Genomic DNA, 24012 nt, shown 5'->3' with positions numbered 1-24012 from the left:
GCGACACCCTTGCATGTCTATCCGCAAAGGTCAGCCTCCCCAAAACCTCCCATGGTCCCTTAGGACATACAAAAAAAGAAAACGGATTAGAGAAAGCAATCATTTCAGAAAACACTTCATAGCCAATGCAAATTACAAACAGACTTTACAAGCTCTGAACAGTTACACAACAAAAGGTCAAAATAATCCACTATAGACCAAATATCTCTCACAAGTGTCCACATGACACAACCTTTATTTACAAGCCTAAAAAGACCATCAAACTCAATTAAAATGAGACTGTTAAACCTTCGACCGTCCCTCTACATGCTGTGCAAAGCATGAACAAACCAAAAGACACGGACATACATTAGTATTACATCAAACATCCCGTTTAGAATTTTGTCCGTGACACCATGGCAATTAGTTTTTTTCCCAAATGCATCAAAAACAAAATATATTGGAGCTTTTAATAGCACAAGCACTTGCGGTAGCAATTCCTAACAAGAACAACACATTATCCCATCTAGTCTTCAATTGCAAAGAAGATCATGCTGGGAATTGATTCGGAAAACTGACTTACGTTACATAACATCCAAGAATGAAGTGCCTATGATCTTGGTACTTCAATAAGAGGCTTGTTAGTTCGACTGTACGATTGGCAAGAGACCTTTGCTACCTTGCCAGGTCATCGGCTTCCTGAATCTGTCAATATCATCAGCCTCCTGGCTGTTTTCATGAAGTCACTACAACACATGAAATAATGATTTTTTTTAGCTTATTTCCCATAAGAAATAGCACATGTTAAGTTCTCATGAACACCTAGTTGCCACAAGTTACATCTAGCAAACCGCAGGTGTAAGATGAAGAAACATGCTCAGCTGCATGAAATGTTTTACAACAGGCATAGGAATTGATTGATCATCGTTAATTTCAGATATAATAACATACGATGTGCGTGAAACAGGCAAAGATCTACATAATCTGTTTCATGAAGATGATGACACGCAAGGTTGCTAAGAAAATGAAATAAAACATTTGAAAACTTCCAGATTTCGCTAAAAGAAATTATGAAGCGAAATTACACTAGAAAAAGGCGGGGATTAGTGGATAACATCCTACAAGTAAAAGAGATTGTCTTCCTGAAAATTGCAAAAACTGTGATCGAGGTCCTCACCTGAATGGTTCATCTCTTGTGTGTTTAACTGCACCAGCCACATCCTTGTAAAACACATGGTTCATCATCTTTGATTTTTCAATTCCAAACATGCCAGAAAGCCTCCCATATAGTTCCTCATATGAGCCAAAGACTGAGAGGTCAAGAGTGCGACCGACATCATCAGATTCCATGAAAACCTTGCAATGCCCAGACTCAAGACCAAGCTCTGAAGCTCGATGATCCCTGTAACTTGGGAATGCTTCAGGAGACCCCTTCCGATCTATTTCATATCCAGAACCACCAGATGCATATGTTGTCTTTTTGAGATCCCCACCTGTTGAACTTTTTCCGGTCGCACCAAGGGAGACTCCATTCTCAGATTTGCTCAAAGATACCTGTTGTTCGGTGAGAATTGGCTGCCCAAATAGCACCAGTTGTGGTGGCTTTCCATTACATGATTTCTTCAGGTTCTGAGAAGGATGACCAATTGTTAGCAAACAAGACAAGTCATCATCAACGGTGGGATTGCCGACAATAACACCCATGGATATCCTTGAGTTTGGAGTGGCTTGATCAACCCGGTGAAGCCCAGCATGGAATAGACCCATCTGCAGTTTGTTAAGGTGGAGATTTCGTAGACCAAAATTTGCATGCCTGGCTCCCTGTATGCCTGCAGGAGTGCTGTCAGAATAACAGCAAAAGGGGCTGTCGCCGGACCGAAGGGGGATTCGAGCGACCATTGGAGTCGGAAATTGGCCTTCAAAGGGTAAATCAGGGTGTTGAGGGATCCGTGGTTTTTTGCTGGGCGGTGAAAAGTGTGCAAGATTTATGGCTGGCATGTGTGAGACCAGTTCAACTAGCCATGGATTCACACACTTCACATTTTGTAGAAAGTCTGGCTCATCCCATGTCACCTGTAAATCCATTTCAAGGGACAATCAGAATACTCAAATTGAAAAACACACATAAACCGTCAAGTGAGAGTACCACTTGTCGAGTGCAGTTTCAAATAACCATCAATCTTGTGACAGAAATCACGGAAGCACAATTTGAGGTTTTTATGAGTTCATATTTATTATAGCAAATGAACCAAAGATTTGTTCATGCTCATCAGCAGGACCCCAGGTTATGAAAAGATAACCATAATGGAACTCTACTTTTCTTTCTCCAATAAGCAGATATGTATAAATTCAGAATAGATTTGTCCCATTTATTCAGGAGATACTCTAATTTGTCTGGCGGAAAAGAAGTTTGCTCCCTGCCAAAAAGACACATCTCACACTGAACCACTACTTACATATTTAACACTCAAAAGTATTGCCTAGGCATCATTTGAGCTGTTTTTTTATTTATAAATACATCCTCTAGTGCCAACAAATTAAAATACAACTAATACAACCTTCAGGATGATGATCAGGAAGAGCCGCGGGAGACATATAATGTCATTAATCTAACGACTGACGGGTTAGTGATCAATGTTCACAAGCATATACACAGCATGGATTTGTTTTTAAGAGAGAATCATTCAAATTACAAGCACATCACACATTCCAACTTCCACGGATAAAAGCCCTATCATTTGCCACATGACTGTAGAATTGAAAATGAAACAAAAGATAATAATCTTTTGTCAACAATGGAACACCGCTATATCATAGATTATATAGAACAACAAAATTATAGACAACAAATGGGTTCAATAATCAATACAAAGGAAAATAAAAATTTATTCTAGTCAACACAATTAAGAACTTCAAGAGTTATGGACAATTGCATCTTAATAAGAAAAGGATATCCCAAGATATCCCTTAAGAATTTCTTCACTATATCTTTATCGAAAAATACGTATTTTGTCAGTTATATTATATCTTTCTTAGACAACTAAGCAAAGAAAAACAAAATGAATGTGAAACTGAATGGAGATACAAAGAAGAAACAAATTCATAACAAGCATGCATGCAGCATAAAAAGTTACCTGAAGAAGTCTCCATGGTGAAATTGGCCATCTTACAGGATCTGAAACCTGAACTGAAGATATAGTCCCCATGAACCAGCTAATTCTAGATGAGTCCTCAGTCTCAAAAGCCATCTTAAATCTCATCCCCGGACACCACTGGATCCTCATCGCTGCTCTCACAGCTGCAGCCTTTACACAAAACTCAGGTGTACCGGCTCTCGGGTAGTACACAACCTCAAAAGGCTGTCCACTAGCTGCTAGTGATGCTGTCCCAATGACAGCATCTGCCCTCACTCGCCCCCTTCCTCTCATACCCCCGCTGGAGGCAAAATTCCCACCAGTACCTCCCATCAATTTGCTCTCCTCCTCCCTCAGAAAGGCAGAGAAGCTGTCATAGCCAGAGATAGCGCTTTCGCTTGGTGAATTCCATCCTGGAGTCTCAGGACCATCACCAAACCCACCTCTTTTGGCACGCCGGATGCCGATGCAGAGATCCCCATTCTCTGCTCTAAGGAACACAATTGAATCCCCGGCCACCAGCTTCTTCTGGTTTACAAAGATACTCCAGCCAGTGGTGAGCAGGTGCCGCCGTGGTGTGCCCCTGTATATATGCCTAAACTTCCAAACCTCACCATGTACATCCTTTGCAATCACGGTCTGCACAGGGGGGTCCGTGGAGTAATCCAACCTGGGGAAGATGGTCTCAGCGCAGTAGCGAGGGACAGAGAATCCACCACCATTGTTGGCATCCGATTGGGTCAGTGTCTTGGCAAAAGATGCAGGCTTTTCTTGTGCATCAAATTCGTTAAGACCCAAACCATCACCTTCGCCATAGTCAGACTCGCTGTTACTGATGGGAACCATCTGGATCTTGGCAAAGACCTCATCTGTCTCTTTATCAGCCCTGAACTTGACTGCAGTCACCCTGCAGAGGATGAGTGGTGGTATCCGTGGCGAAGTCCCAAAGTCCACGGCTGACTGGGCATGCTCGGCATGACCCTGGGGGAAGTAGTAGACCTTGGAGTTCACGGCCGGCATCTGAACCATTCCGCCAGCGCAGGCGTGCCAGAGCTGAGAGTCCAGGCATTTGTCGTTGTCCTTCATAGGTGGTTCTTTCATGGATTTGCCAAAAGCAAGTGGTAGGGAACAACTCTACCTAGTCCTCGGAGGATGCTGTGAGAAGAGACACTTTTCTGCTAGTAAAATTGGAAAGGATATCACCCAAGAAGAAGGAATTCCTAAGAAAATTCTCACCTTTCAATCAAGCCAATTCCTCATCTCCTCCCGACACAAGACTCCTTCCTTTACTAGGCTTCCTGAAACAAGGAGAGAAAATGGACACTGATACAGCATGAACGCGCACACAAGACTGCAAAGTGGGCTTTTGATACAGAAATGAGACGGAAAAAACCTCAAGCTCTATGGTGTCAGACTTGACGTCTGACCGCTCACGATGCTCTGAGAAGAACTGGTGCGACTGGAAAAAGAACAGAAATTTCAGATACAGAATGGAGCAGCAAAGAAAAATTCTTCTTCTTCCCAAAACCGCCTCCTCGAAGTCGAAGCGACTGCAAAAACCCAGTCTCCACTCCGCTGAGATCTCCAAGAAGAAAATCCGATCAGAAGAACAATTACAACTCGACTTCTTCCTCAACTCAAACCCTACTGTCCCGAAACCCTACAAAATCCAAAATCCATGTCATTCACCAAAATGAAATCTCAATCCTCGCGTCTCTCTTCTCCAAAACTCTCCACTCCACATAAAAGGAACAAGTTTAGACTACATACCTAAGTAACAACGACTAAGGAACTTATTCCCCCACGAATCCAACGCAAGATGCAATCTTTCCACCAATTATCCCCTATCCTCTGCTAGATTCTCCCCATTACAGCAAGAATCACCCGAATTCGTTGGCGATTGATGGAAAGAGAGGCTCTTCGCACACCGCGGGTCGCCCTCGTTCTCGAATCCTTGTTATTATAAATGGATCTCTCTATATATCTCTCTCTCTCTCTCTCTCTCTCTCTCTCTCTCTCGCTGCGTCGCGGCGCAATGAAAGGGCAAAGAGGGGAAAGACGGAGAGCGAGAGAAAAGAATCCAATCTATTATATAAAGAAATCAAATTGGAATTCTTTATTGAGGGGGTTTAATTTCATATGACGTCCCCGTTGTGGATACTGTAGACGGGGAGTGCAAGCGCGGGAGAGGGGAGACGGGAGCGGGGGAGCAGGATCGGGTGTCTGTACCGTTGGATTTGATGTCTTTCAAGAGGGAATCTTTTGCGACGCGTGTCACAGGATCTGGTGTCTGTACCGTTGGATTTGACGTCTTCCAAGAGGGAATCTTTTGGCGACGCGTGTCATTAATTCCACCCCCGATCTTTTGGTCCGATGACGGAATTCTCGACGCGACCGCGTCGCCTATTACTCGCCGATCCGGACGATTCGGCGACTCCGCGCTTCCTTCTGCGAACTCCCCCTTCGTGTTTATCTCTTTTTACAACACTGCCACTGACGTCTTCCCAGCGTGCAAAACTGTGGCTTTTGCCTACGATTTTTTTCCGAGTTTCCATGAATAATATATATAAGTCAGACAAAATCAAGCATGCATGCAATAGAGATTACTAAACAATCGACAGAAGCAGCATGCAATCGATTTCTTCCGGCTTCGGCGAAGACTGTTGCTTTGGAAATGTTGGGAAGCTGCTGCTGATGCGACCTGTTCGCTCCAAGATTCTCGCTGATGAAGATGACAACAAAACGCAGCACTGGATTCTAATCCCGTGAGCTGCATGCATCATGAAGGCGGCCAACCACAGCTTGCCGTGTTGCGCTAAACGGACAAGATGAAACAGGAGGACATCAAAGAAATCGACTGATGGAATCAATCCATCCATTTATCGAGCTGTTGTCGTCTTCCACCGATGCCTAATGCCTCGGAACGAGTTCAAGCTCATTCCAGGGTTTGATGTTGTTGCGGACGAGCCTCTGCTCGCTTTGTTGACCGGTCCGGTGGGAGAAGTGCGGCGATTAATGGAGGAGGGGATCGGCGACGAATCGATTCCGAAGGAGACAGATTTGGTGGATCCCGCGGCGGGGGCGGCGGGGGCGGAAGACGACAGCCCATCTCCGATGCCTTAGCGTCAACGCGCACCGCCCCCGCGGTCGTCCCCGCTAACGTTGCGCCCGTCGGTGGGCCACACCACGGTCATTATCTATCCACAAATTGCCGTGGTGGGTTCGGTTTGACAGCTACGAGACGAATGCGTCAGGCGCAGTCGAGCCACGTGGGAAGGACGCCATGCGTCGGCGCCACGGCCCGCGCGTCGCGTCATGAGTGGAAGAAGGCCCAGCCACGCGGGAATCCCCCATTCTCGTCGGGCCCCTCCCCGGGAATCTCTGTCGCTCAGTTGCGTTGCTCCGCCGGCACCCCATAATTCCGATAATTTCTTGGATAATTTAATCCAATCGAATCCAAAGAAAAAAGAACACAAATAGAGTCGAGATTCATCAGAGCTCCACGTCAATTTACAGAGAACAAGTCGATCGTGAAACAACGACAGCAGAACAATCTGTCCTCTTCCGATCGATGACTCGAGTAGAACAAGACTTCTGAGGTCATGCTTATCCGAAAGGATTTGTCCCTTAAATTAAGAAGACTTCGGCTGCTGTGCTTCGGACATAGCGTCGAATTAAGATCACATGAATTCATTGGTTGGCGTAGAATAAATCGGGAAAGATTCATTCGTGTACCAACAAATGATGATGCATTTTCTTCCTCGGGTCAGGAGTCAAAAACCAAAAGGGTTCCTTCACATCACAGTGGAGTTTAGTCTATCTTATCTTTCACATAATTTTTCGGTGTTAAAGAACCCCGCACCGGTAGGTGGGTTGGATGCGTTTGCATGAGCGTCATCTGCCGTCATGCCCAAGAACAGGAGTTAGGATGGTCTTTGGATCCAAGATGGTTTGTCGAGGAGAGAAAAAAGTCAACCAGGATCATGTGGTCCTTCACTAGCTCAAATGGCTGGGCCAGTTGTCTCGCCATCCGTGATCGATGAAGCTGTTCACCTGCCTTTGACCAGTATATGAAATGCAAATCTTAGGAACATCGACTCGTGGACACAGAAATGGAAATCTTAAACGTACATGCACGCTGTGTCGGGTCAACCCAGTGGTAGGTTTTCTGCATGCAGCGGCAGCAGCAGCTCATATGAACACCCATTCTCATCTCCTGGTGCGGCGGCGCAAGCGTGGGCGATCTGATCATTGGGATCGATGTCGGCAGTGACTTCCTCCATCAGCAACTCGAACACGTAGTACATGAAGCGGTTGATTTGTTTAGGGGTGGGGGTGGGGGTGGGGAGAGGGAGATGAGCTGTTCATGTGCGGAGGCCGGTGGGGTGTCGTCCCAAGAACACGGATTCCGGCGGGTTCAGGGAAGGAGCACATTCCGGCCTCGATGCACTCCACGGCCTGCACGCCAACACCGGGGACATGCACACGTGAACGCACTCATCACACCCCCGTCTCGGTGGCTGTGAATGAGTGCGGCCAAGCTCGTCAAGCGTCCATTGCGTTGGCTGTCTCTCCACTCAGTCTGTCTCGTTGGGGATTGAGATCATCGATGTGCCGATGGCTTCTTTCTTTCCATCTTTTCTTCTCTCTTTTAGAAGACGATAATGGCAACGCTAACTAAATATATGTCAATACATTTTTCTCGTCTCATTGTCTCTTTCGATTAAGCTTTTCTAAGGATAAATCTCATAAAAGAGTCGACTGGCATTTGGGTTGGTGTTGGTATCAGTCGATCGACAATCAATCACTGTAGCTGATGTTAGACATCAACTCCCATTGCATTAAAGGAGAAAAGGGAAGCGCGCCACGCCACTCCACTCCGAAGCAAGCTTTTTCATGTGCATCTCATGAACAGAAGCTAAGCTGCTGTGTGTACTTTCTGCAAGAAGCTCACACTGGAATCATTGGTGATCATGGTCAGCTGCCACCAAGTGGCTTTCATCTGATTCAGCGCCCGCACGCACACACACATACAAGCTTTTGCAAGAAGTAAATGCCAGATCTGTCATATGCTGTGATGATTAATTGTCTTCAGGCAACACCATTCATTGCCTCAGGCTGTCAGACAAGATTGGGCAGGCAACGACCATGTCATGCGACAGAGCTCAAATGATCTTCAAGTTGCCTTCTTTTCCACCATCTTTGCCTTTTGGCTCACCGGCAACAATATGTATGTATGTATGTAAGAATTTGGTGTTACATCGAGTAGCTAACAGAGAAATATATGTTGGCACAGAAGCTCATCAGTTTCAAGAACACACTTCCATGTGCTAAACTTCAATCTTTAATTAGCTCAAGAAATCCCAACAGCTAAACCTCATATTGGTTACAGGGGGCAGGGCAGGCCACAGCAGCCCACATTGACTGGGGTTTTCTCCATGCAGTCTTGACTTTGTGATCACCACACATAGTTAATCCCCAGAAAACAGTGGCCCCAAACTAGCTTATTAATTGTGATCTTTAAGATGGCCAGTGTGCAAGAGGGGGGCGCAACGAGAACAAGTAGAGTAGAGAAGACATGGTCCCAAAGCCATCACTTGGGATTGAAGACGATTTGATCTTGGGTTTGCCGAGTTTAGCTCGACAAGCCCAATGAATTGGAACCATTTGTTTGTGTGTGATTGATTACTCGAGACATGAGACAAACTTTAGGTGCAGGTAAACGGTAGCATAGGCTTTGGAGCTGACCACATACAAGCTTGGGTGGGGAGGGAACACAATTTTGGATGTTGGTGAGATAAATTATTAACAGTTTTTGTTAGCCATAATACTGTGTAATATGCAGGATAGAAAAGCTTACAAGACACAGAGGGCAGACAGTAAATTCTACATGGCAAGCAAAGTTTACCTGCTTAAAGATATCCCCTAGTATTTCGGAGACACCACTGACAGGTTTACAACTAGGCCTTGATGCATACCAGTAGCACTTGATGAACATTGAAACGGAGAACATTGTAGGAAGAATAAATGAGAAGTGGCCGCAGAACATGTTCCTTTGACAAACACAAGGATAATGTTGGCCAAAAGTTATGGCTCCTTTCTTCCTGAATGCTCAAGAAATTGTGACCAAGTCTGTAGAATTGCTGTTATGATGATATCATCTCAGAGATGCCATCTTTCTGGAAAAGTAATAGTCATTGCAATAAAATTTCTGATTCAGATCAACAAAGCAGAGATTGCTAGGACCAAAAACATGCAGCACTTCTGCAAACACTAGTATATCATAACCAATACCATTTATTTGTCATTTCAGATGGTTCATAACAAGAATTATAGCCTTCAAAACATCATGGGAGGTGACTCGGGACGTTTAAAAATACCTTTGAACAAACTAAATTACAAAAAGAAAAAGAAAAGACCGAGTTGTGTACACGACAATGCCAAAGCAGAAAAGCCCATGGAATGCATCTGATCATGCAGGGGTTCGTTGATATATGTACTTTGTTCTTGGGTCCACGATGAAGCCCTTACCCCCATTCACCTCGAGGTCATGCCTGCACAGATCAATTCATCAACTGACGCAATTTTCATTTATGAACTGAAAACTGGAAACCAAGGGAGTCTTCGGGCACTCACTGGAAGACGAAATCAGGGATGGTCAGCTGCTCACGAGGAACATATCTAAACAGTTGCAAGAGTCGATCTACATAAACAACTTTCTTCCATACCTAAGAAGCACACGATTATTGAAAAGATACCAAGTATAACGTGAACACAATAAGCTATCATATTTTACTAATAAAGAGAGGAGCTATGCATGCCAAGAAATACCTCTCCATCTACAAAGAGCTGCAAAGCAAAGACCGCTGTCCTCAACCCCAGTGTTGGATGCAAAACATATATAGCCTGCAACATTATGGAAATAGCATTATAAGAAGCCTGAACATGGTAACAACTCCAGTCAGCTGAAAATTTGAGTACTCGAGCTAAAAATAGATACATGTAAGTTACGCTTGTGCTTCCGACCGAGTATCTGTTGTAAGCGCTTCATCCAACCTAAATCTGGTTGCCTGTGTAGTAGCATCACACATGAGACCATTGAGAAGAAGAGGTGAAACTAGGCAAATAGCCAATGATTCAACTATCTGCAAGCTTGATGTAGGCACTAAGTGAAGTGAGCATATTGTGAACTAGCATGGGTGTAGGAAATCAACCAGGAGCTCTTGTTGTTCATACAACTAGTAAGACACAACAGTTAATATTTTCAGAGGCATTACTGTCATCAGTTTCTTTATGGAGCATGTGAGTATAATCTCTTGGGATTCAAACATCCTCAAGTGATACCATACTTACACTTGTAAGGAGGCAGCAGAGTGAATGTAGACAATGCTATAAGGCTTCTGAATCAAGGGTTCAAACTCCTGCAAGAAGAATATTGCTTTATTCCGAAAGGCATGATCACAGCATAGAAAATCTTGCAAAGAACTCCATGTAAGCACAGACTGTGTTTAACCATGAGACTGCAAAACTACAAGAAGACTAAATATGATATCTCGGCAGATGGCTGAACAATCTACCATGAGCTCTCTATGGTGATTATATTTTTTCTAATACTAAATTATTTACCCAAAATTACCAAATTATTGGAATAATTATATGAAAAATGTAACATATCAGTCACATAAGATGATTATGATGATAAAGGACTTATTTTAATTACTAATAATCACCCAGAAAATAATTTGCACATTCTTAAATTCATATGGTCATATTATATACATGAAAACAAACCCTGAAAAGCAACTTCTTTATAACTCAATACCTTTATAACATACAGGACAAAGCGTTCCAGATCAAGGCATCGCAAAAGGAAGTGAGCTCCTATAACAACCATCACAGGCCGCCCCTCACTGTCGACACCACCACGGTAACTGAAATTCATACATAAAAGTAAGATCAACAATATGGAGAAGGCGTACATAATGAAAAAAAATCACATTCAATCACCAGATTAAGTTCATAAATATTCATTAAAAATGTCTAGAGAAGTGAACATAAACAACACATGAAGTATGCTATAGTCTGTTACTTTTAGATCTGTACTCCTATTTCTTCTGTTATCATTATTGTCAATTACTCACTTCAAGTTATCTCCTCTATAGGTCCTCGGCCATGTTTTCCCAGTTTAACTTTTCTTTTCCAAAAACGCTAATACTTGTGTCTCTTAAAGAGGAGTTGAAAAAGAGATGCAATCTGATGGATAGATGGCATCCCAAGTATGATCAGTTGTGTCAAATGTTATTAGATGTCCAAAAAGTAGTATCTAAAGAAAACCTTCAAAAAGTCGATGGATAAAAAAAGTGAAATTAACAAATAGAAGTGGCTTTCATTAAATTTTCCAAGAAGGTAGCACCTGGATTTAATCTCTGACATAAATCCTAGGCTAGTTTGTTCTGATATGTTCTGATGTTACCTGTCTCGAATAAATTTACCTTGGAATTAAACTTGGACCTACTTGAGATGATTCGCATCTAGTTGATAACTGGCTGAACTTTTGTTGAGCCTTCTCAGATTTTTGAATTATGATCTAAATCTTAAATAATTGCTGTTCCATCTCATGCATGATTTGCAACAGAAAAATATGATAGTCATACAAAAACAATAATAAATAACTGCTACAAAGGTAACTTTATAACCAGACACTCTTAAGATACAGCAGTGGCTACCAGCATCTATAATGATTAATAGGCCAATTATTAAGAGCAACTGCTATGAAACACATTTTAAAGGGAGCCAAATATAAATTTATATTCTATCATCATGCGGAGATTCATATTCGTCAAATGGATAATCATTGTGGTACATATCGAGAAGTTCAATCTCATTTCTAGTCAAAGTTTGTAACATCATCAACATCTTTCTGGAACTAAAAAGAGGATTCCTCGGTCTTCTGAGCAAGGATATGATGTAAATTTACAGAGAAGATACATATTCCCTTAGACACACTCGATAGCAAAAATTTCCTTGGTCAGCAGAACTACAATTCGTCTAGTTGCCAGAATAACAATGGCTAGGGAACCAAGTGAACACAATTATAAGAATCTCAAGAGAAAGCTCAGTAGATTTCTTGTTACTCTTGGTAGACAATATGTATTATCTTCTCACTAGTCACTGATCACTACTCGGAGTTTATCATTGGTGCAATGACATCATCCAAAGCCGTAAGCAAGCAACATGGACATATGTAAGAAAAAAGATCATTTGCAACATGACCAACAAATACAAAGAACACGCCAATCATTGAACAAGAGAAAATGCATTGGACCCATCATGGGCTTCTGAAAATAGGGTTTAGAATGGAAAGTTAATAAAGGACTCTTAGATAATCAACTTGCATAAAGCCACTCTTGAGATTTTTTTTCTAATGCAGTTATGTTTAGTAACAGAGTGGCTTGACAAGGAATAATTCAAACACTGATAAACAATATTTCTATCCATATGAAAATACTAAGTAAAAGAGCAACTAGAACATGAGGCAGAAGATCCACAGAATCTATTTGGTTCTTGCATAAAGCATGCCAACACTTGAAGTTGGTGCAAAGTCATAAATGCATCTGCAATTAACATAAGAACAATCTAACAGATCTCAGCTTTACACCTTTTTCTGAATGAAAAAACAAGTTATATATTGCTATATACCCATTAAGTTCTACATGGCATAGTCCAAAGAAACTAATAATGAGACGAACCTATTATAGCAAGAGTTGAACTAATAATGAGAAGGCCCTTTTACTTGCATAATAAGTGGGTTCTATATGTATAAAAAAATACTTACACTATCTTCATTTCTGCAATATCTGAAAGATTAAGAGAATTAGCTTTTGCAAGATATCTGGAATGGAGTGAGTATTCTTCAGCAGCGGATAATGGAGGGCCACCAAGATCACCAAATCCAAGAAGCTTAGCACAATTGAAACCACTTTGTGTTTGGGCAGCCTTTTCCTGTTGCTCTTTCCTTCTTTGGTCGGGATCTTTAATCAATGACATAAATGCAGGATCCAGGTATGACTCCAAGCTGAAAGAATTCTTGCTGAAAGAATACAGCTTAGTAAAAAAAAAGCAAAAACACCCTCATAATGTGTATAGTAAAATATTCCTCCCTTTTTTTTATTCCAGCAAACAGCAGTGTCTTGGAACTTTCAGAAAATGAAGCCCAACCACCTCAATCCTCCAGGTCCCAAACATGAAAAAGAAAAGGACCACAGATGCAGAAGAGGCTCCAAAAAATTGCTAAAGAAAAACCAAAAGTAAAAAAGAGAAAACTACAGAAAAGAAGATTAAAAAATGCTACAAGAAGAGGCCTCCTTTTATCTCCAGCTGCTTCCACCATCTAAAAGCAAAAAAAGGCTAAAAACTAGTGACGCAAACTTATTCCTTTGTCACATATGTACACTAAGAAAAGGAAGAAACAAAGTGTGAAGCAACAACTAGTGAGCATTTTATTGAGGTAATCCATAATCCTGTATGTATCACAACCATCTGATGTTTTTAAAGTTCCATTACCATGCAAGTTAACCATGTCAATTGAGGATGTTCAGTAGAAGAATAAGATTCCATACTTGCTAAATCTCTAGCTTGTTAAAATATTCTACTGCAAAGAGTAGAATGAAAAAAAGCCTTTAAAGGTTATTAGTCGACAACCTGTGTGCGTTGCTACCATTTACAAAAATAGTGCCATAGGAGGCAGCCAAACGCATAGACTCTTTTCTTTATACACAACAAAAGGATGGAAGCGGATCAAGGAACATGTAGCAGATGAAGGATGTATGCAGACTTTACCATTAGCAGAACTGACTTAATGCATGAACTGTGAAACATAAAGCATTAGACATATAACAGAAGCCAGTTGTGTTTTTCCTCATTATCTGGGCCCTCCATTGCTGACAAAGGTACAAAGGCCCCCTTGTCCATGCATGCATGTATATGTCACTCTAGGTTCAACTATAATGTTCTGATTTGGTTTCTAGGTCTATAAGGAACTTCAGTGATCTTTGCATCTGTTATCACAGATGTGAGGTACACTAATAAAGTCACAAAACATATGAATAGATGGTTTTTAGCTTTAACTAACCGTCTCAATGTCAGTCCAACATCGGAGACTGGAAGATCCAACGTGGCTGTTGAAGGTTTTGGAGTAGATGCAGATACTGCAGGCAAAGGTTTTATTCTGATTTTCCTTTCATCGATAATTGTCTCACCATTCTCATCTCCGACATCAGCTGGAAGTTTTGAAACTGCAATCTCTTCTTCAAGCTTGTCTCTCGGAAAGTAAAGTGGAAGCAACCTTCATAGTGCATTGAAGTCAAAGAAAGGAACACAGAAAGATGAATTAATGTTACAACATGTAAGGAGGAACCTTGACTGCCCTTTACTATGTCTGCCATGAAAGTTAAATGAAAGAGTATGGATATGTCATCTGATGTTATCATACATATTATCCAAGTTCCCAGATCGATATGTTTATAACAAGCTTGTAGCTTTTAGAAGTAGGTACCTTTTGTATATTTCTGTGTCTGATGATGTGGTGGTACAGAAAACAACTGCAGTGATTTTGTCTTTCTGCTTCTCTAAAAACCGCCTAACAGTCCCTATACAACTCACAAAGATAAATAATTAGCATGAACAAATTGTTTACAAAGAAAGCACCATAACTGAAGCAACATAGAGCAATCATTACCCCATGTGCATGCCTCATCACATATAAGAATATGAATGTAAAAGAAAAAAATATGAATATAAATGTGATGAACTGATTTCACCACAAGGACTTGTTTATGTTAATTACTAAATAGGATATCCCACTGTCAAGGAGTGTGCATTACGCACTTATTGCAACATGTGCGGCCGGTTCACGAGGATAGTTTTTGGCCTCTGTATATATACAACCAGTGGCAATGCTGCATGACGATGTTAAAGGATGTTTAGTTTGACATATTAAATGTAGGCGAACACTGAAGAATATCTACAACATTCCACTTTAATACTTGCAATCTACAAAACCTACCTTTGCAATCCATTCTCAATTAGGAGCTCCAAACAAGAACGATAGCAGTGACTAAGAGCATTTTCTGCAGCTGTATGGTACTTGACAGCATACTTAGGGCCAACTGTATGAATAACCTTCCTGCAACATCACAGCAAATATGCTTTCCAGGTCAACACAATCACAAGTCCGTTGTACATAGGAAAATTTAGAATTGAAAATGCATACAAGCATCATGAGTTGCTTCATAATATATATATTCACCAAAGCTTAGATTAAAGAGATAATCAAATGTTCGACAAAAGCTATTACAAAAAACCTTTATAACTTTGTATTTACTCCAAAAATCTGACTCATAAAGCACAGAAATTGCCTGAGTGTTCTCTCTGACACTATTACCTTATAGTATAGTGAACTCTTATCTCATTACCTCAAGGGTAATCTGCCGCAGCTCAATCAGATGCCACACCAAATTTCATTATGAAATGAGTACAAGTCACCAACAAGTTGCATCCCATAAGGACACAAATACAAAGATGAAAGAAGCCAAGCATAGTGCATATTAATGGACTGGCTGGTGAATAACATGCCATTGTAGGAGCAGCACGGGAATCATGTGAGTGTTGCAACCCATGTCACTGATAATGAGCAGAGAAGCACCCTTTATAGCAAGACATGGACTGTTTAGCATGCATGGGAGTGTGTTTTCTGATAGTAGAACGATGACATGAGTACACAAAAGCATAGAGAATTTTTGGGAAAAATTACATACTACCTTCCAATCTTAGAACAATACGTTATTGAAAAAAACAGCAACTATAACAATTTAAACATTAACCCTTCAATAGACTTATCACACTTAATGTTCCTTGTTGATATGTTTCTCCACATCCTGCTTTTTTTTGGGTTCTCATTTATCCAGGTTCATGCCAGAAGACAGTGGACATGATGTAACTAGACTGGATAAAAATAATTACAAATAATTAAATTGAAGCAGATGTAAGAGTGAAGCAACAGTGGTAGTCATGGAGAAGGGTGACTCAATTAACTGGAATGCTAGTCAATTAGATGTGTCCTTTATGTCAATTTGTCAAACAATAACCAAGGACATGTATACGAAAGAATGCTGTCTGCATGTGCACAAGTGTGCTTGCGTGTATGCTTGTCTTTGTGTGCATAGCAGGCCTCCAATTGGGGCATTGTCACTACAACTATGCAAAAATGCTCTCTTCTTTTCTCCAGAATTTCTCAGACCCAGAGTGCTTATTTACAAACCATAAAATACAACTATAGGTAAACGAAAAAGCATTGTTGCTATTAGACATGAAATATAAAGGCTTAGCACTTCATTGAAACACATATGGCACCATCTCATCAATTTCAGATGTGGGTCCAGGCATGTTAGGTTCAATAATTGATTCCTTGCATGTGAAATCCAGTATCCACAAGCATCAGTACATAGAGGAAGAGGTGCATAACTTTATAACATGTTCTTTCTTTACTGACAGTGTGTTAATCACAGTGAGCATTTTCTTAATCACTAGATAAGGAAATAAGTTCGATGAAAATACCCAACCAATTCTATCAGAATTTGTTGTTGTGAATTGTGATGATATAATTATGACATTGGAATGGCTTTGTCAATGTATACATCGTAACACAAAATCACTCCTCAACATGAGCAACTTTTACACAAAGAAAATTACAACAATCAATAGATAACAGAAGTAGCCATGTTGATGCATGGACAATATTTTGGCAGCACTATCTTCAAAAAGGAATTTATGAACCAAGAATTGATTCTACTTATCTTGTGATCTTAAATCTGCAGATTAAGGTATAACATAATATTGACTAGACAAGATAATATAATTGGAATAACATAGTTAATGATGAGCTTTTATTTCAGAAGCATGCATTCTCATGCTAGACAATGATAACACCAACCTAGCAGGGAGATCATATGCATTGGTAATTTTAGCCATCCCAGTTCGGCAACCGCCCTGCAAAAATCATACCAAGCTAATGACTATAAATTCAAGGAATAAAGGAACTGAATTTAAATGCAGCCAGTAGGATGACTCATGATTTTACCACATACCAATGACGCACATTCCTCTGCAAGACCTGGGCCAGCAGCAACATGCAAACCAGGGCTGCTATGTGCTTCATCCAAGCTCTACAAGGTAATTTAAACAACGTCAACCCTACATCCTCCAGAAAAGTTCATTAGCTATTCATGAATGTCATATAGTCCAAACCCGGTCCATGAAGAAGAAAACACAAAAAGATAGAAAGAAGGATCATCATCTAAAGCTAGAGAAATATTTCTAACACAGACCAAATTCTACTCTCACCTCATTAGTGGAATTAACGACTGCATCAACCTCCAAATTCCATGGGTTGCCACGCCAAAGATAAATCTTCGAATTGATTTCGTGATCCACAGGGAACCTCGATGTCACCCCGGAGTCAGCTCCAGAAGGCGACGTCAGAGGATCCGAGAAGTAGGAGAACGGCGACGAAGAATCCCCGCCGCCATAATACCTTTGGTCCGCATCGCTCCACCTCGGCACCTGATCGAGCGTCACCACCACATCTCCGCTATCCGACGCCATCCCGCCGCGCGTGGCGCTGGTGGCCACGCTCCGGTACATCTCCCACGCCTCAAAACTCAATGTTTATGCCTTGCCTCAACGAATTCCCTCAGATTTAGCCAAGAAAACCCTTAAAAGATCGGATTTGGTAGCCGTTTCGAGTCCCAACGCAAGGAATCCAAGGGCTAACTCCAGATTTTCTAAAAAGATCACGAAAACGCATCAATCTCAAACCATTGACACGCCTCTCGCCGAAACCCTAAATTGAAAAGACAAGGAATAGAAAAGCATGAAAGAATCAGATGACAAGAAAAAACCCAGGAAACTCCAAGGCGCTACCTTGGGAGTCGATCGTATCTCCGATATGCACGAGAATCCGGAGAGTTCGCGTGATGACACCAGATCGGAGCTCCAACTACGCGAGGGATCGAAACGGAGACCAGCGTAAATAGTCTTTGGCTGGGGGAAGAGATGTTAGAGGCGGAACCGGGTGGCCCGGAGCGATAGATGGCGCGGCTTCGCAGGGCTGTGTGATCGATACTTTTGCCTACTCGTTTATTCGGAACGCCAAACTCTACCTGCTTACCGCTTGCAGTGAACGGTGGCGCACCACGTTAGCCCCACGTGAGCTTCGTTGTCGCCTCCAGTCACTGCGAAGGTATGGGAATGGGTCGCACGTGGTACTGTTTCCGAGCTAATGTGAGTCGACTTGTACAGCGTGGCAAAAAGATGTGGGACCCTGGAGAGTGGGTCATCTTAATCATTGATCGCTAATAATTTTATGAACGCATGGTCGCATGAATAGGTCGATCGGTGAACAATACGTCATATATTTGCACGTTATATGTTGTTAGAAATTAAATTATTATAAAACTCTTTTTTTGGGGCATAAATAGATTATTTACTTGTTATTAATCATAATAAATAAATATTTCTATTTTTAGTTTATTCCTGCATAATATTTTTTTTATTTTCTAAAAGATGATTACCTTTAGTTTTCACCTTTACCTCATCACTCTCGTTATATTGCCGAGATCGCATGAAGGAGTCAGGAGTCATGTTCTAGGTAAAGAAAGCTTTACATCCTCTTTAGTTTTCATGCTCTTTCTTTATGTTTTTTTATCGTTTATCGTTTACTGAGGAAAAATAAAAAGAAAAAAAATTCAAGCCTATTTTTAAGTGTCTTTTAGTCTCTGGTCTGTTAACATTACATTAATGAATCATGGATTCAAAATGTTTAAATCTAATTTCACAAAGAGTATTCATGATACTATTATAAATAAATTTAATTTATTTTCTATGGGAGAACAAATCAGAATATTACAATATTACTTGATATAGATCAATAGTCCATTTTAAGTCTCTTATTTCGTGAAATAAGACGATTAAATTAGATAGTCAAATAGTTGTAAATCTCATATTCTAATCAATGTTTGAGCATCTGGTAGACTGTTTTATGTAATAAAATTTTTCTCATAGTTTTATTTGAAAATATTAAACGGATAAATGTGTTGATTATTCTCCACTATTACAACATCAAATGAGCAGAGAGAGAGAGAGAGAGAGAGAGTCTTCACTTCCCCTCGTGTCCTTCGATCACCGCAGGTAGGAAGAAAGAACAATTCCCTTCGGATTTCGCACAAAAGTCAACGTTACGCAGCAACGTTCCCGATTTGACTTGGGACGCGGTTTAGACCAACGTAAGGATGAAGTTACTTTGACTGATTGATTAAGTCGTCAAGAACGGACGGGCTTAGCTCCTTTGGTGCAGCCACCTCTGGTTTCTATGTGCTCAGTTCGTCTTCGTCGTCCCTCTCCCACCATCTCTGACTGTTGACGGGGTTGGAGAAACCAGTTGATATATACATCCATCAGCTCTTGAAACCCACAACCAGCAGATCTCTTCCCCGTTTGCTCTTCAGCTTTGCTAGTGGAAGAAAAAGAAAGGAAGAGAAGGAGAAGGAGAAGGAAAAGATCCATGAATTGGATCAGCCGAAAGCTGCATCTGTACAATGTGACGATGGGCCTCTACATGCTGGATCGGTGGGAGCGATTTCTCTTCAGTATCCTTTTTCTTGTTCTTCAAGAACATCAATCTGTTGCTGCTGCTGCTTCTTCTTCTCGATATACATATTGAGAGTATGTAAAGATTCTTTTTTTTTTTTTAATCCTTTCTACGGTTGTGGGCATTCTTAACTCTTATAGACATGCTGATCCTCGTCTTCTTGTGGTTCGTCTGCTACAATGGCTCTCGATCTGCAATTGCGTTTTACGAAAGGTGATATTTCCATCTTTTTTTGTTTCTGTTAGGTTTCATTAAAGATTGTTCTTTTTAGAGTGCGTAGATCCAGTAATCGTTTCAAATTTATTCTGCCATATATTAATGATACAAAGATGTACTTAGTTTCTGCAGCAATTCGAAGCAGACCTTTTATTGTTTCTATAGTCGGTATCTCAGTCTCATCGGAGCCATTTTATTTGACTAGTTCATCCTTTATCTCCTAGCAAAAGTCAAGTACTTGCTACACTATGTGTAGTTTGATGGTGTTATATTCATCTAGTGTTGTATCTGCTGATCGTGTGCATGGAGATTTCACGGAGGATAACCACTTGAAATATATCGTTTTCTTATTTCAGAAAAAGAAATTATAAGCTGAGTCTATATTCCACAATCTGTCTAATGTAGTACCATTGATTCCTTGTTTACTCGAGGAAATTATCGTCAGTAAGTTAGTGACAGCTTTAGATCTTTGAAGTGTATCTCACCAATGTCCTTCTTCTTCTTCTTCGCAGTCATCTCAAGTTTAAATCCTTGGCTGGTGGAGGCTTTCCTGTTGGAGGCAGCATAACATCCTAATTGATGTGTCGTGTATGATCAATGTAGATTTTGATATACTTTTGTACTTATGCACCACATCTGTAATAAACTCCAGAGCAGAATATAGTTTGGTAGAATTTGGACTTTGCTTCTGCTCTCTCTCTCTCTCTCATCAAGATATTTAGCCAGCAATCTTTAGTTGCAGTCTGAAAGTGCTTTGCCTAGGAAATGCAGCTGTGGTCAACTTCTCACCCCTGAGCAGTGTATCTAATTTAATTTAGTGGAACTCCCAAACGGCTGGGAGAAGCTGCCCGAATTAGGAGTGCATGCATTTCCATTTTCTCGCCCCTTACCAGTGTATCTAAACTTGGTCTGTGGAACTTCCTCCAGACCACCAGGATCATCTGCTCTTGATCCATCCAACGGTCCAGAGCTTATGCCGATTACAACCTTCCCACCACTCCTCTCTCTTTTAAGCCTTCCCTTGCCACCTCTCTCCTCAAGAGAAATAGCACATCTCTCTCTCTCTCTCGCTCTCTCGCTCTCTGCTCTTTGTGCTTCTGACAATGGAGGTTGAGAATGGCGTCGGCAACGGCCCGTGCATCAAGGCGGACCCCCTGAACTGGGGGGCCGCGGCCGAGGCGATGACCCGGAGCCATCTCGATGACGTCAAGAGGATGGTGGAAGAGTTCAGGCAGCCGCTGGTGAGACTCGAGGGCGCGACGCTCAACATCTCCCAGGTGGCGGCTGTCGCGATGGCGGCGCACTCGAGTGCGGTGAGGGTGGAGCTGTCGGAGTCTGCGAGGGACAGGGTGAGCGCCAGCAGCGAGTGGGTGATGGACAGCATGACCAAGGGCACCGATAGCTATGGAGTCACCACCGGGTTCGGTGCCACCTGCCACAGGAGGACCAGGGAAGGAGGAGCCCTCCAAAGGGAGCTCATCAGGTGATTTACCGCTTCTCTCTATCTCTACCTCGTCGGCTTAGGTACCTAAATAAGGAAGGACAAAAAAGGTTGAATAAGGATGCTTTGCCGCTACATCGATCGAATTTGGCTACATGTGTTTGGTTCTTCACGCTAGTTGTGAACTTGCATTCATGCACTTGTGAACGTGAATGCATTCATGGAGCGGCTACATTAACGAGCTAGTTGTGAACTTGCATCCATGCATCGGTCGAGTTCGGTGCTTCGCGCGATGCTTAAGATTCTCCGCATGTGATTGGTTCGAGAATTTTTTATGGTCGTCCGATTCTTCGTGATACAGGTTCCTCAATGCCGGAATATTCGGCTCCGGGTGGGAGTCCGGCCACACGCTGCCGCCCTCCGCAGCCAGGGCGGCCATGCTCGTCCGCATCAACACCCTCCTCCAGGGCTACTCCGGCATCCGGTTCGAGATCCTCGAGGCCATGGCCAGCCTCCTCAACTCCGGCATCACCCCCTGCATTCCCCTCCGCGGCACCATCACCGCCTCCGGCGACCTCCTTCCCTTGTCTTACATCGCCGCCTTGCTCACCGGCCGCCCCAACTCCAAGGCCTTCTGCCCCGGCGGGGAGACCGTCGACGCCGCGGAGGCCTTCCGCCGCGCCGGCATCCCCCGGGGGTTCTTCGAGCTGCAGCCCAAAGAAGGCCTCGCGCTCGTCAATGGCACCGCCGTCGGCTCCGGCCTCGCCTCGGTCGTCCTGTACGAGGCCAACGTCCTCGCCGTCCTGGCCGAGGTCCTGTCGGCCATCTTTTGCGAGGTGATGCAGGGTAAGCCGGAGTTCACTGACCACCTCACCCACAAGCTGAGGCACCACCCGGGCCAGATCGAGGCCGCCGCCATCATGGAGCACATCCTCGACGGCAGCTCCTACATGAAGATGGCCAAGAACCTCCACGAGCAAGACCCCCTGCAGAAGCCGAAGCAGGACCGCTACGCCCTCCGCACCTCCCCGCAGTGGCTCGGGCCTCAGATCGAAGTCATCCGCTCGGCCACCAAGTCCATCGAGAGGGAAATCAACTCCGTCAACGACAACCCCCTGATCGACGTCTCCAGGAACAAGGCCCTCCATGGCGGCAACTTCCAGGGCACGCCCATCGGTGTCTCCATGGACAACGCCCGCTTGGCCCTCGCCACTATCGGGAAGCTCCTGTTCGCGCAGTTCTCCGAGCTCGACAATGACTTGTACAACAACGGCCTGCCGTCGAACCTCTCCGGCGGGCGAAACCCGAGCTTGGACTACGGCTTCAAGGGCGCCGAGATCGCCATGGCTGCCTACTGCTCCGAGCTCCAGTTCCTCGCCAACCCGGTGACCAATCACGTCCAGAGCGCGGAGCAGCACAACCAGGACGTCAACTCCTTGGGGTTGATCTCTTCGAGGAAGACGGCGGAGGCGGTCGACATCCTGAAGCTCATGTCCGCCACCTACTTGGTCGCCCTCTGCCAAGCCATCGATCTGAGGCACTTGGAGGAGAACCTCAAGAAGGCCGTCACGAACACGGTGAGCCGAGTCGCCAAGAGGGTCCTGACCACCGGCGCCGACGGCGAGCTCCATCCCTCGAGGTTCTGCGAGAAGGAACTCATGACGGTCGTCGACCGAGAGCACGTCTTCAGCTACATCGACGACCCCTGCAGCTCGACCTACAGTCTGATGCCCAAGCTGAGGATGGTCCTCGTGGAGCATGCTTTGAACAACGGCGAGCAGGGGAAGGACGCAGGCACCTCCATTTTCCAAAAGATCGCCGAGTTCGAGGCGGAGCTGAAGGCCGTCCTGCCGAAGGAGGTGGAGGCAGCGAGGGCCGCGGTCGAGAACGGTAGCGCGGCCATCGCCAACAGGATCAGGGAGTGCAGGTCCTACCCGTTGTATCGGTTTGTGAGGGAGGAGCTCGGGACTGCATACCTGACGGGCGAGAAGGTGCGGTCGCCGGGCGAGGAGTTCGACAAGGTGTTTGCGGCCATCAACAGAGGGCAGCTGATCGATCCTCTTCTCGAGTGCTTGAAGGAATGGAATGGCGCTCCACTTCCCATTTGCTGAAAGGGAAGCAGGTTTCGGCAGGGCGAGTGCTTGTGTGTTTCCAGTGACCCAAAGCGCTGCAATAATTGGCGATTTGTGCTTCTTCTTTTCCCTTCACTTCTTCTAATCTATACTGCTGTTTAAATAATTTGAGCAAGCATTCCTGCTTTGAAATGCTGGGGAAGGTGGAGGCGGGGGACAAATTTTTCATCAAAATATTAATTTATTATTAAAAATTAAATATTAATCAGATCGAATTTATATGTTAAAAACTTAATCTACTTTAAACTTTCATTATCATTAATAATGATAATAGATTTATAATAAGTCTTTTTCAGAATAATCAGAAGATCATAATAACATTAAGAATATGGATCTTGACTTATTAATAACATGAATTTCATAAAAAAAATACTTTTAAATCTCATCGAATAATTATAACAGAAA

The 24012-nt window shown here is 43.0% G+C and overlaps 3 protein-coding genes across 4 annotated transcripts; 1 reads left to right on the top strand and 2 right to left on the bottom strand.

Moving 5' to 3' along the window:
* Positions 1-439: 439 nt before the first annotated feature.
* Positions 440-5102, bottom strand: LOC135584291 (auxin response factor 18-like). The gene is made up of 6 exons (XM_065161828.1): positions 4884-5102; positions 4507-4773; positions 4350-4411; positions 3114-4268; positions 1157-2052; positions 440-725 (listed from the first exon to the last, which is right to left on the bottom strand). Exons 4-6 carry the CDS (start codon positions 4212-4214, stop codon positions 668-670), a joined length of 2055 nt encoding a protein of 684 aa, XP_065017900.1. The 5' UTR covers positions 4215-4268; positions 4350-4411; positions 4507-4773; positions 4884-5102; the 3' UTR covers positions 440-667.
* A 4290-nt stretch (positions 5103-9392) lies between these two features.
* On the bottom strand, positions 9393-18268 carry LOC135645536 (uncharacterized). 2 transcript variants are annotated; one of them, XM_065164023.1, is made up of 15 exons: positions 18093-18268; positions 17514-18012; positions 17258-17335; positions 17104-17159; positions 15178-15297; positions 15000-15070; positions 14668-14761; positions 14245-14457; positions 12949-13203; positions 10936-11044; positions 10467-10534; positions 10114-10183; positions 9945-10019; positions 9750-9841; positions 9393-9667 (listed from the first exon to the last, which is right to left on the bottom strand). In XM_065164023.1, exons 2-15 carry the CDS (start codon positions 17811-17813, stop codon positions 9586-9588), a joined length of 1683 nt encoding a protein of 560 aa, XP_065020095.1. In that variant the 5' UTR covers positions 17814-18012; positions 18093-18268; the 3' UTR covers positions 9393-9585. The 2 variants fall into 2 exon arrangements, with proteins under 2 accessions (XP_065020095.1, XP_065020094.1); XM_065164022.1 differs by having other exon boundaries at positions 17514-17953.
* Positions 18269-20605: 2337 nt separating this feature from the next.
* On the top strand, positions 20606-23699 carry LOC103994974 (phenylalanine ammonia-lyase-like). Its single transcript, XM_009415450.3, has 2 exons — positions 20606-21517; positions 21837-23699. Exons 1-2 carry the CDS (start codon positions 21138-21140, stop codon positions 23584-23586), a joined length of 2130 nt encoding a protein of 709 aa, XP_009413725.3. The 5' UTR covers positions 20606-21137; the 3' UTR covers positions 23587-23699.
* The last annotated feature ends 313 nt before the right edge of the window (positions 23700-24012 follow it).

The sequence above is a fragment of the Musa acuminata genome, chromosome BXJ3-8 (assembly GCF_036884655.1).
Source record: "Musa acuminata AAA Group cultivar baxijiao chromosome BXJ3-8, Cavendish_Baxijiao_AAA, whole genome shotgun sequence".
NCBI classification, from domain to species: domain Eukaryota; kingdom Viridiplantae; phylum Streptophyta; class Magnoliopsida; order Zingiberales; family Musaceae; genus Musa; species Musa acuminata.
The sequence above is the reverse complement of the archived record's forward strand: the minus strand, read 5'-3'. Positions and strand labels throughout refer to the sequence as shown.